General features: G+C 41.2%; 1 protein-coding gene across 4 annotated transcripts in view; it reads left to right on the top strand.

The window, feature by feature from the left end:
- FBXW11 (F-box and WD repeat domain containing 11) overlaps nt 1-12534 on the top strand; it is a 409123-nt gene that overhangs the window by 345268 nt on the left and 51321 nt on the right. For all 4 annotated transcript variants that reach the window (XM_040344702.1, XM_040344701.1, XM_040344705.1 and 1 more), the window contains one exon: nt 11540-11728. In XM_040344702.1, coding sequence (XP_040200636.1) covers nt 11540-11701 — 162 coding nt within the window. In that variant the 3' untranslated portion in view covers nt 11702-11728. The remainder of the gene's footprint in view (nt 1-11539; nt 11729-12534) is intronic.

Consider the following 12534-nt stretch of genomic DNA (forward strand, 5'->3'; position numbering starts at 1 on the left):
TTTACACTATACTACACGACAGCAGTACGACTTTCATTCTACTTTGCTCTGCGACATCTGTCCTACATTGGTCCTACATCCATCTGACTTTCATGAACAGGATACTACTTTGATCCGACTTTGTGATAGTCTGACTTGTTCTTTGACCAATCAAAACAATCCCAGAGTGAGATAAATTTCTTTTTCTGCTGCTGTAATCACATGTCGGATGTCAAAAGTCAGATGGTAAGGACAAGGCTCCTACTTTGGTCCGACTTCAATGAGCTGAAGTAGGATCAATGTCGGACCAAAGTAGTACAGGGAGCATTTTCAAAGTCGGACCGACATGTCGGACCAGTTAAGACGGCTCTCATAGGGAAACATTGATTTTCACATGTCATGCGACATGAGCTCCCAATGTCGGAGCTTTTGTCGGACAAGTGTGAACCCGGCCTCAGTATGATTTGTGGAGGGCAGAAGACAGGGCTGTATCGGTGCAGCAGGTGGTGATTAGAGAGAAGTGGCTGAGGATGCAGGTAGCACAGGGGTTGTGATGCACTGGCAGGCTCACAATTTCTGTTTTCTGGAAGGAACAGACTGAGACACAGCCATACAGCACCTTCTGTACTGTGTGATCATTATCCTAACGAAAATGGAAACTAATCTAAACTAGAAAAAAAATTCTTTTGGCGGCACACAAGTAATAAATATAAAAATCTATAGATATTTATTATAGAAATCTGTATATAAAAAAGTTTCTAAACTTATAATAGTTATAGTCAGGTTGAAAAAAGACACAAGTTTTTAACAATACAATATTACATCAGCATAGGAACCCAGCAGGTATTCCAATAACACTTCCAAAGCTTTTTAGTAATGCAAGTATGCTCAATACATGAGAATACATAAACATCAAACAAAAGTATATATAAGGTGTGTATCCTTGAACATGGGACTGATATGCAGGGTGTTAGTTCTTGCTTTGCTCAACATGTTTTGCGTAAAAACGCTTCATCAGGAGCATGGAAGTAGACAGGTGGTATTTAAGAGATGAACACGGACCTGAATACCAACATTGTGGCTGTGTGTATATAGCTGACCCAGGCAGCCAGCTGGATTTTTGGTACTCTTTTTGTACAGCAGTAGAGGGTTAAAGCAGACACAGTCTGCTGGTAAGCAGAGAGAAACGGGGGTAGAGAGTATTCCTCCAATATAGTCAGGCCTCTTAGCACCCCAAATAGCAAAATATAGATCAGGTGCACGAACTGGGCAGAAAAAGAAGTTGCAGTCTCTGCCCAAAGATTCGTCCAAAGGAAGGTAAATGTGGCCAAATTCTTGTCGTCCAGTGTGTAAACAACCGAAAGAGAGAAAGAGGACGTCCGTGAAGCCTCTCCTGTGTACTGCGTATTGCGATATATTCCCTATTGTTTAGTCACTATAACTTTTGCGCAAACCAATCCTAAATTTATTGCGATATTTTTTGTAAAAAAAAAAAAAAATGTAAAAGAATGCATATTGGCCTAAACCAGGGGTCTTCAAACTATGGCCCTCCAGTTGTTCAGGAACTACAATTCCCATCATGCCTAGTCATGTCTGTGAATGTCAGAGTTTTACAATGCCTCATGGGATGTGTAGTTTGAGGATCCCTGGCCTAAACTGATGGACTTTTTTTTTTATTGGATATTTATTATAGCAAAACGTTTTTTCAACCTCAGAACCACCAAAAGAAAGCCATTTGTGAGGGGAAAAAAAGGATGTAAATTTTGTTTGGGTACAGCGTCGTTCGGCCGTGCAATTTTCACTTAAAACATCGCAGTGCCGTATCGCAAAAAAATGGTCTGGTCAGGAAGTGGGTAAATTCTTCCGGGGCTGAAGTTATTAAATGTTAATGCGAAAATGGCTCTGGCAGCTGATGAGCATAATAGATGTACAGCAAGGCTTAAGGAATCTTTTAGGCCCTTTCCACATGGGGAATCTGTCCACTGATCCCTACTGAGCAGGCAGATAGGTGATCCCTGTCCCCTTCACTTATGCAGAGCAAACACAGCTCACTCTCCTCCTGTCCATTTACACCCCACTACCATCTGATCCAATTTGCTAGACAGTGAGCGATCCATTTATGATTGGTAGGCCACTGTGACGGGGGGGGCTATATGGGGCCCCATGAATTCTAACAGCAGCCCTGGGAGTACCCAAAGGTGGAGTTTCCAAGGACACCAGTGGTTTTTATGCACTTCCCAAGAGCCATAAGTCTGCTGTGGATCCCCAAGTCGTCCCATCATTTCTGGACAAAGTTCTCACAGAATCTGTCAGCGAATAGATTAATCACATTTTATAATCATTTGTCACTTACCATCCTTCTTACGTGAGACACTTTACACTTACACTACTGCACGACCTGGTGGTTCCACGGCAGACCATCCATGTTGTTGACTTTGGATATAGATGCCCTGAATTCCTCGATACCCCATGACAGGGGTTTACAGAAGGTCCTAAATACACACCACTGAACAAAAGTAGACGTTTGTTTGTGTTAGAACTCTTGGAATCCCTATTGACACGTTTGTTTCATCAAAGGCTTTTTTTTTGCCAGGCACAAGGCACTGCCATGGGCACCAAGTGTGCACCGACATATGTTTTGCCAAAGAAAAATTGAAGCGCTCAGCACAATATCAAAACACCCATAACACCTTAAATGTTATGATGGTGTGTCCAACATTTAAAATATTCAAAATAATCAAACTTAGAATAGTTAACAAATCGGTGCTCGTCCCGCTAGATGATCTTCCCTTGGCGTTGCCAGTGTATACCGGATACAGGTAGAGTCCTTTAAATACTAATAATTGTAGTGACAAAAGACCCTACGAACTATATATCCCTTAATCTAAAGCCTCTACTACAGAAATTTAAAACCAAGTGTGCTGCCTGGTCTAAATTGCCGATGTCAGTCACTGGGAGAGCTAACTTGACTAAGATAATCTAGGCCCTGTACCTGTTGTATACCTTGCACAATGCCCCGGTGTGGATAACAAAGTTTTGGTTCCAACGTATTGACTCTCAATTTAGATCTTTAATCTGGAAAAATAAGGTAGCCATGATAAAACTTAACACCCTACAGTACCTTAAAGATCGAGGAGAGGCATGGCTATTCCTCACGCTCAGACATATTTATATGCTGCACAGATGCAACCCTTTACAGAATGGAATCGGCCTAATGCATCGGATCCCTCTAAATCTTTGCTCATAAGACCTAATACGCTGTACTCCGCACCATCTCATATGGAGATGGTTTCCCAACGGCCCTTTCACTATGCCCTACAGTCTGCCTTTTTAAAAAACTTTGGAGTAGTATTAAACGAAGATTGGGAATAAATGGCTTTCTACCTAGCACACCAATTTGGCGGAACAGGTTCTACACCGAGCTGGCTAAACTCGGTGGTCACACATGGTGGGAGGGGGCTGGGGTTAAATACTTGTCCCAAATTTTTGATGCGGTGGACCTGAAATCTTACACGAAACTGAGAGGAGTTCCCACTATTGGGCGATTTCCACTATCGGTATATTCGGCTGAGCCATGCAGTTTGATCTCTGAGCAATTGCTCTTCCCTACACCTGGTAGACTCAACCTTCTTGGAGTCTATATTTGATGAAGTTGAAAAAAGGTATCTCCAAAACCTATATACAACTGTTGGCTCATATACAGGCACCTGATATTCTGCCCTGCAGGGAGAAATGGGAAAGGGATATTGGTCCCATTGATGGGGAGCAATGGGAACAAATATTGAATGCTGGACCCCTGGAGTCAGTGTCGGCGGCACAAAAATTGTCACAATTGTATATATTGCATAGAGTGTATAGGACTCTGGTACAACTGCACCAATGGGGAAGTCGAGACACACTGTTATGACCCTGCTATGAATCAATCTTTTACGGTTGGATCTCAGCTGCGGAGGCTTCTCAGGTCTTAACCACTAGATCACTCTCTATTTGAACAGAGGGTTTAGGGTTAACTCATCACAACCTCCAAATGATAACCAACATAAGCTTTGGATTGCCTATTCTTTCATAAGCATACAATGCAGGAAACAATGTATAAACGCTTCTGGTGCATGGACAGAAAGTTTAACTTAGGTTGCAACCTAATACTGTAACAGGGCTATTACTTCATGAGCCCTAGAAAAATAACATAAGGTAGCTTCACAGTAAGAACGATAGGACTAATGAGGGTGTATCCGTAATATTGCAGGCTTTAATATCCAGGCAGCTAGGTTGATAACTTTGCAGAGTCTCTCAGTGTTCAACACAGTCTATGCAATATTAGATTGAAATCCAAAATAGATAGGATACTTGCGGTTCTGCAGAAAACAGAAGTTGGTAATGGTGGTTTCCCTTTAGACTTCTCCAGGTGAATCAGTGCACACAGGATGCTGCAGAGCAGGTCTGTGCCTTGCAGTTGAAAAGCTTGTGGAGTCCCTGGAACGTGTGGCTGGGTTGAAGAGCAGGAATCTCACATGTAGAGAGGGGGTCCTGACTAGTGGTCACAGGCGACTTCCAGGGTGCTTGCAGGGGGGTCCCAGGTGACGGCAGGCGTTCAACAGGAATAGCAGAACAACCTGCCGTCATCCCTGGGGGTTTTAAATAGCCAGAAGCACGGGAGAAAGCGATGCACACTGGGACGCACTTCCGCGTTCCAGCGTGGAACGCAAACAGCGGCGCACCAGAAGTGACGCGTACGGCACAGAGAGAGGAGCGCAGCTGTTATAAGTAAGTGATTGCGTGGTCGCTCTACAGGGTATTAACGCCAGTGGCGTTCCACACACCCATATGTCCTAAGTGGCAGGTTCACCCAGGAGACCTCCTGCACATGATGTGGAAGTGTCCCAAACTTGTGAGATATTGGAACAAAGTGGTTGCGATAATCAACTCTATCTTTCAGGTTCAGCTGCCCCTGAAGCCGCTGGTGTGCTTGCTTAGAGCTCTAGATGAGGACTTGTATTCCCCTTATGCATGCATTGATCTTATTAGATTACTCTATTTGGCAAGGAAGCTAGTAGCAAGATATTGGCTGTCTGCTCGGATTCCGACGAGAAAGCAGTGGATTCAGGCGGTTTATGCATTTTTTTTTCTCTTATAAGAATATAATTTTCTCATAGAAAATCACCACAGAAGTTCAAAAAAATATGGCAGTGTTGGTTGGGCGCCTCAGAAGTAGCTCCGACACAATTGGTCCTTCACAGGCTGCTGCAATGTTGATAGTAGTTCAAAGACGAGGAATGTGAAATGCATGTTCTGGTTGCCACACATTGGGGAGAGATGTAGACTAGTGTCTTTAGTGGTAAGGGGTATACGGGTGTTGAGACATGTACCATGAGAAACGGTGTGATGGCATTGTCAGGTTAAACTGGTTTATATATATATATATATATATATATATATATATATATATATATATATATATATATATATATATACATATTTTTTTTTTTTGTTCTTTTCCTCCTTTTTTGAAGCTACTGTAAAAAGGCAAGATGGAAGTTGTACTATGCACTTATATCAGTTATGGTATTGAGCTTGAATAAGTATTTCCCTGTATTTAAACAATTGCTAATGCTATTTCTTAAGCCTGTCTGTATACATTTCTGTTTTGTATGTGCCCTCTTGCTTTTGTACAATAAACACCCTTTTGATAAAAAAAAAAAACATAGAATAGTTCTTATAAAGAAGTATCAAGTGATAGAATTCCGGTGATCTCCCTCCTCTAGTGCTTCAATACCTAGTGCAACCTCCACCAACATGAAAAAAACGCACTTGCCATATATTCTTGCTAATGAATAGAACAGGAAAAATTGCATCTGATAAGATCCAGATCATCAAAGATATGTAGTGCTCATTAGCTTGCACTTACAGGTAATACTCGAAAAATTTGAATATAATGAAAAAGTTCATTTATTTCACTAATGCAACTTAAAAGGTCAAACTAATATGAGATGGACTCATTACATGCAAAGCAAGATAGTTCAAGCCGTGATTTGTCATAATTGTGATGATTATGGCTTACAGCTCATGAAAACCCCAAATCCACAATCTCAGTAAATTAGAATATTACATGCAATCAATAAAACAAGGACTGTACGTAGAAGCATATCGGACCTCCTGAAAAATAAAAGTATGCATATGTACTCGGTACTTGGTTTGGGCCCCTTTTGCAGTAATTACTGCCTCAATGCAGCGTGGCATGGAAGCCATCAGCCTGTGGCACTGCTGAGGTGTTATGGAAGACCAGGATGCTTCAATAGTGGCCTTCAGCTCTTCTGCATTGTTTGGTCTCATGTCTCTCATCTTTCTCTTGGCAATAAACCATAGATTCTCTATGGGGTTCAGGTCAAGCGAGTTTGCTGGCCAATCAAGCACAGTAATCCTACGGTCATTGAACCAGGTTTTGGTGCTGTTGGCAGTGTGGGCAGGGGCCAAGTCCTGCTGGAAAATTAAGTCGGCATCCCCATAGAGCTCGTCTGCGGAAGGAAGCATGAAGTGCTCCAAAATCTCCTGGTAGGCGGCTGCGTTGACCCTGGACTTAATGAAGCACAGTGGACCAACACTAGCAGATGACTTGGCTCCCCAAATCAACATAGACTGTGGAAACTTCACACTGGACTTCAAGCATCTTGCAGTGTGTGCCTCTCCATTCTTCCTCCATACTCCTTGGTTTCCAAATGAGATGCAAAATCTGCTCTCAGAAAAGAGGACTTTGGACCACTGAGCAACAGACCAGGTTTTTTTTTTTTCTAGCCCAGTTAAGACTCCTCTGACGTTTGTTTTTGTTCAGGAGTGGCTTGACAAAAGGAATACGACATGTGAAGCCCATGTCCAGGACCAGTCTGTGTGTGGTGGCTCTTGATGCACTGACTCCAGCCTCAGTCCACTCCTTGTGAAAGTCCCCAACACTTTTGAATTGCCTTTTTCTGACAATCCTCTCCAGGCTGCAGTCATCCCTCCTGCTTGTGCACCTTTTTTCTTCTAAACTTTTCCTTTCCACAGAACTTTCTATTAATGTGCTTTGATACAGCACTTTGGGAACATCCAAATTCTTTTGCATTTATCTTTTGAGGCTTTCCCTCATTTTGGTGGGTGTCAATGATGGTTTTCTGCACAACTGTCAGATCAGCAGTCCTTCCCATGATTGTGATTCCTTCTGAACCATACTGAGAGACCATTTAAAGGCTCAGGAACCCTTTTAAAGTGTTATGGCTTAATTAGCTGATTAGAGTGGGACACGTTGAGCCTAGAATATGGCACCTTTTCATAATCAAATTTTCTGATATTGTGGATTTGGGGTTTTCATGAGCTGTAAGCCATTATCACAATTATGACAAATCACGGCTTGAACTATTTTGCTTTGCATGTAATGAGTTTATATCATAAATTAGTTTCACCTTTTAAGTTGCATTAGTGACAAAAATTAACTTTTGCACGATATTCAAATTTTTCGAGTATCACCTGTATGTCCCCTATCTGAATCACAGGACCCTCTTCAGAATGTATCCAAGTGCATGGATCATGACCTACTATATTAACGACAGCCATCTTAAAAAGGGAAAGCCATAGATTATAATTAAGATCAAAACACTGGCCAAAAGAGTGACCTAATTTCTCTGTTATGGAGGGACAAAGCCTTTGAATATTAAATGCAGGAATAACCCACAAAAATGGTTATATCATTACAGTATGTACAGTGAGGGGAAAAAGGTATTTGATCACCTGTTGATTTTGCCCACTGACAATAAAAATTATCAGATAATTTTAATGGTAGGTTTACTTTAACCACTTAGCCCCCGGACCATATAGCTGCCCAAAGACCAGAGCACTTTTTGCGATTCGGGACTGCGCCGCTTTAACTGACAATTGCGCGGTCGTGCGACGTGGCTCCCAAACAAAATTGGTGTCCTTTTTTTCCCACAAATAGAGCTTTCTTTTGGTGGTATTTGATCACCTCTGCGGTTTTAATTTTTTGCGCTATAAACAAAAATAGAGCGACAATTTTGAAAAAAAATGAATATTTTTTACTTTTTGCTATAATAAATATCCCCCAAAAATATTTTTTTTCCTCAGTTTAGGACGATACGTATTCTTCTACATATTTTTCATTAAAAAAAAATCGCAATAAGCTTTTGTTGATTGGTTTTGCGCAAAAGTTATAGCGTTTACAAAATAGGGGGTATTTTTATGTCATTTTTATTATATTTTTTTTATTAGTAATGGCGGCGATCAGCTATTTTTTTCCGGTACTGCGACATTATGGCGGACACCTTTGACACATTTTTGGGACCATTGGCATTTTTATAGCGATCAGTGCATTGGATTACTATAAAAATGCCACTGGCAGTGAAGGGGTTAACACTAGGGGGCGGGGAAGGGGTTAAGTATGTTCCCTGGGTGTGTTCTTACTGTGGGGGGGTGGCCTCACTAGGGGAAACACTGATCTTCTGTTCATACATTGTATGAACAGAGGATTAGCATTTCCCCCCCCCCCCCCCTGACAGGACCCGGTCCCCGCTCCCCGCTCTGTAACGAGCAATCGCGTGTGCCCGGCGGCCATCGCGCCGCCGGGCACCCGCACGGGAGTCACGGACGAGCGGGGGGCGCTCACGCGCCCCTAGTGGCCACAAAGAGAGCCGACGTAGAGCTACGGGCTCTCACCCAGGAGAGCCGACCTGCCGCCGTAGAATGACGGCGGCTGGTCGGCAAGTAGTTGAGGAATCAGAGGTATATATGGATGGGATGGGGGATCGGGGATAGGAGGAATAGAGGGATCTCCTTCCCTTGTATGCTTTCCCTTCCTTTCGTCTCCCCCTTTCTTCCCTTTTTTCCATTTTATTTTTTATTTTTTTCACATTATTAGGCTTGGGTAGGTTTCTTTTTGAATTATTGTGTGTGTGTGTGTGTGTATATATAATTCATCACTAGGTATTGGTTATAAAACATGTTCACTTTAGAGGACACTAGCACTATGAACCCATTGGGGGGGGTATAGGGATTATATCTCTCCCCTTTTCCTTTTCCCCCCCCCCCCCCCCCCCCCCCCCCCTCCCCTTTTTATCTTCTCCCTTCTTTTTTTAATTTTTTATTTTTTTTAGAGGCACTAGGTAGGTACACTTTTTGTTAGGATTTTTACACGTTATTAGGCTGGGAGTAGGCTTATTATACATACAATACTTTATCACTAGATATTATTTTAGTAAGCACTAGAAATCTGTATTCTTCTTTTTTCTTTTTTTTTCTCCCCTCCCCCTTCCTTTTTTTATTTATAGAGGCACTAGGTAGGTACATTTTTCATTAGGAGTTTTACACATTTTTAGACTTGGAGCGGGAGCGGCCTTAAATTATTATACATATAATACTTTATCACTAGATATTAGTTGTCTTCACTAGAAATCCTTTATTCCCCCCTGTTTTTTTTTTTTTTTTTTTTGGCACTTGCTGGGTGCACTTATTACTTTGGATTTTTAACAGATTAAATTATGTACCCTATTATTAGGTTTAAAGTAGGTAGTTTTTTTGAATTAATATATTTTTATACTTTATCACTAGATATTGGTTATAATACAGGTCCACTATTTTGTAGACTCCCCTAACTAGTGGATGTAGACTATGGGGGCCATATGGTTGGGTATATTTTACATTTTCCAGTATAATTACTATCAATATTATTAGTCTATTTTAATGTAGGGGGTATATTGAGACCATATATGTGTTTTATGTATGTGTTATAAGTATTTATGTATTGAAACATATGTAATGTTGAAAAAGATTAATAAAGAAAATATTAAACTAAGGGAAAAAAAAAAAAACAGGAGAGACACAATAACAAAAAAAATTCAGACTACAACACTTTTACCCAGTTGTCCTCTGAATCATTCCAATGTTCATTAGTAGACTTCAGACGGGCCTGTACATTTGCTTTCTTGAGCAAGGGCACCTTGCAGACCCTGCAGGATTTCAGTCCTTCACGGTGTAGTGTTACCAATTGTTTTCTTGGTGACTTTGGTCATAGACAAGATTCTCCCGTGTAGTTCTGGGCGGGTTCCTCACCGTTCTCATGATTGCTGAAACTCCACAAGGTGATGTCTTGCATGGAGCCCTCAGAACAAGGGAGATTAACATGTATTTTTTTTTTTTTACATTTGTGAATAATCACTCCAACTGTTGTCACCCTCAAACCAATCTGTTTGGCGATGATCTTGTAGCCCATTTCAGCCTTGTGTAGATGTAAAATCTTGTCCCTGACATCCTTGGACAGCTCTTTGTTCTTGGCCATGGTGGAGAGATTGGAATCTGATTGCTTCTGTGGACAGGTATCATTTATACAGGTAACAAGCTGAGATTAGGAGAGTGCTCCTAATCTCAGCTCGTTGCCTGTATAGAAGGCACCAGGGAGCCGGAAATCTTGCTGATAGGGGATGAAATACTTATTTCACTCATTAAATTGACTATCAATTTCTAACTTTTTGAAATGCATTTTTCTGAATATTTTTGTTGTTCTGTCTCTCACTGTTAAAAGAAACCTACCATTAAAATTATAGACTGGTCATTTATTTGTCAGTGGGCAAATATAGAAGATCAGCAGGGGATCAAATACTTTTTTCTATCTATTTTCAGATCGGTCCAGTCATGTGATCGGCTCTCCACTGTCAGCAGCAGCTTCAAGGGAGAGGAGGGAGCACTGACATTTGACGGCTTATAGTTGATGGCATTGCACAGGCATTCCAGACATTGTTCTCTCCTCTCCCCTGTAGCTAGCACTGGCTGATGGGAGATCACGTAACTAGACTGGAGCAGCCTGAGAAATAGGTAAGTATATGCAGGCTTCTAGTTAGTATAGATATAAGGATGGATGAGGTGGCATTTTTAATATATCCTGAAATTCGACTTTAATTAAAGTGGGTGTAAACCACAGACATAAAATAAGAACAAAGCATTTCCCTCTATAGTGTGTACTTGTCTCAATCCAGAGCACTGTCATTTCTGTCTGCTGCTTCTTTCCTCTGCTATCAGCATGTGACACTTCTGACATGTTTTCCTGACACCAAGAGAAAAATGGTGGCATGGGAGGGACCTCCAGCAGATTGACAGCTTCAATCAGCCTCTTTCCCTGTAAGATGTGTGGAGGTAGGGGTGTGTCTCTTATGTCCAATCAGCTTTCAGAGCTCTCCTCAATTTCAGCTCCTAGACCAGATTTAAAATTCTACACTTTGAACTGCTGTAGAGAAGAGAAGATTGCAGATAAACAGGTACAACTAATGTACAATGATTTGTTCTCTGTATATCACCTGAGGCAAATATTACATTTTTCTTCCAAAAAAATGTTTACGCTACAGGTGACCTAGAGGCAGAAGCCTTTGTGCTGTAAACATAACATACAGTATTTATTTGTTTGCATGTCTGCTTTTAAATGCCATTGCAAATTGAATGTAATTTGATGGGCCATGTTGTGTGCTTTACAAGATCTGCTGGAAGCATATGGCAAGGCTTTTGTTTAATAGATTTTTTTAATCAATTACAGGAACATTCAGGGCGCGTGTTTCGTCTTCAGTTTGATGAATTTCAAATCATTAGCAGCTCCCATGATGATACTATTTTGATCTGGGATTTTTTAAATGTGCCGTCAAATGCTACAAATGAAACCCGTTCTCCATCTCGGACATATACATACATCTCCAGATAGCATAATGCACGTTTCTATCCTTACCAGGTAAATGTCTTATTAAATAGATGCAAACCAACTTTAGATTATTGATTTTGCCCCTTTTGGATGCTTGGATGTAAACGAATAGTACTTTTTGCTAGTTTTATTAATAATATTTCTAGTGTTTTCAAATCTGTTTTAAAAGACTTATACTTACCATGAGATCTGTTGGTGTTCGTATTGATTAATTCTAAAAATGCATTCATTTGGAGTTGTAACTTAATCAGAAAAGTACATGTGATCAATTTGGATCGGGAAAATATAAACTTACCTGCAAATGTACTGTATTTAAAGTGAGGAGTTTGAAATATATATGTATTAATGGTTGTAGAGTATGCCTGTGGCTGGGCTATGGACGTTCAAGTTTGTACATATAACAAGAAATGATTTTGACAACAAACCATCTCTGAGCTCTCTATCAGCAGGCATTGAGAAGCAAGGTTCACATGAGAAGCACTCTAGCTGCTTCCTGGCAGCTCAGCTCACCTTGTTCCTACCTCCCAGCAGTGACACTGTAGTCTATTAACCACTTGCCAATCGCGCTATAGCCTAATGACGGCCACAGCCGGCTAGTTCTGAAAAGGCGTCTATTGACATCCTCCCGTGCACCCGCTTCTCGTTTGTGGTTACGATTGGCCCTTTACGATCGTTCACTCTGTCATTGGACGGATCACTTTGTCAACAAACCATGTCAGTTTTAGCGCTCTCCTCCCACTGATGGTGTGTGAGGAGGGAAACACAATGCAGCAGTGTAACAGCTGCATTTGGAGTGCAATCAGTGCTCTACATTGCCATCAGTGCCCCATCACTGT

The sequence above is a fragment of the Rana temporaria genome, chromosome 3, assembly GCF_905171775.1.
Source record: "Rana temporaria chromosome 3, aRanTem1.1, whole genome shotgun sequence".
NCBI lineage: Eukaryota > Metazoa > Chordata > Amphibia > Anura > Ranidae > Rana > Rana temporaria.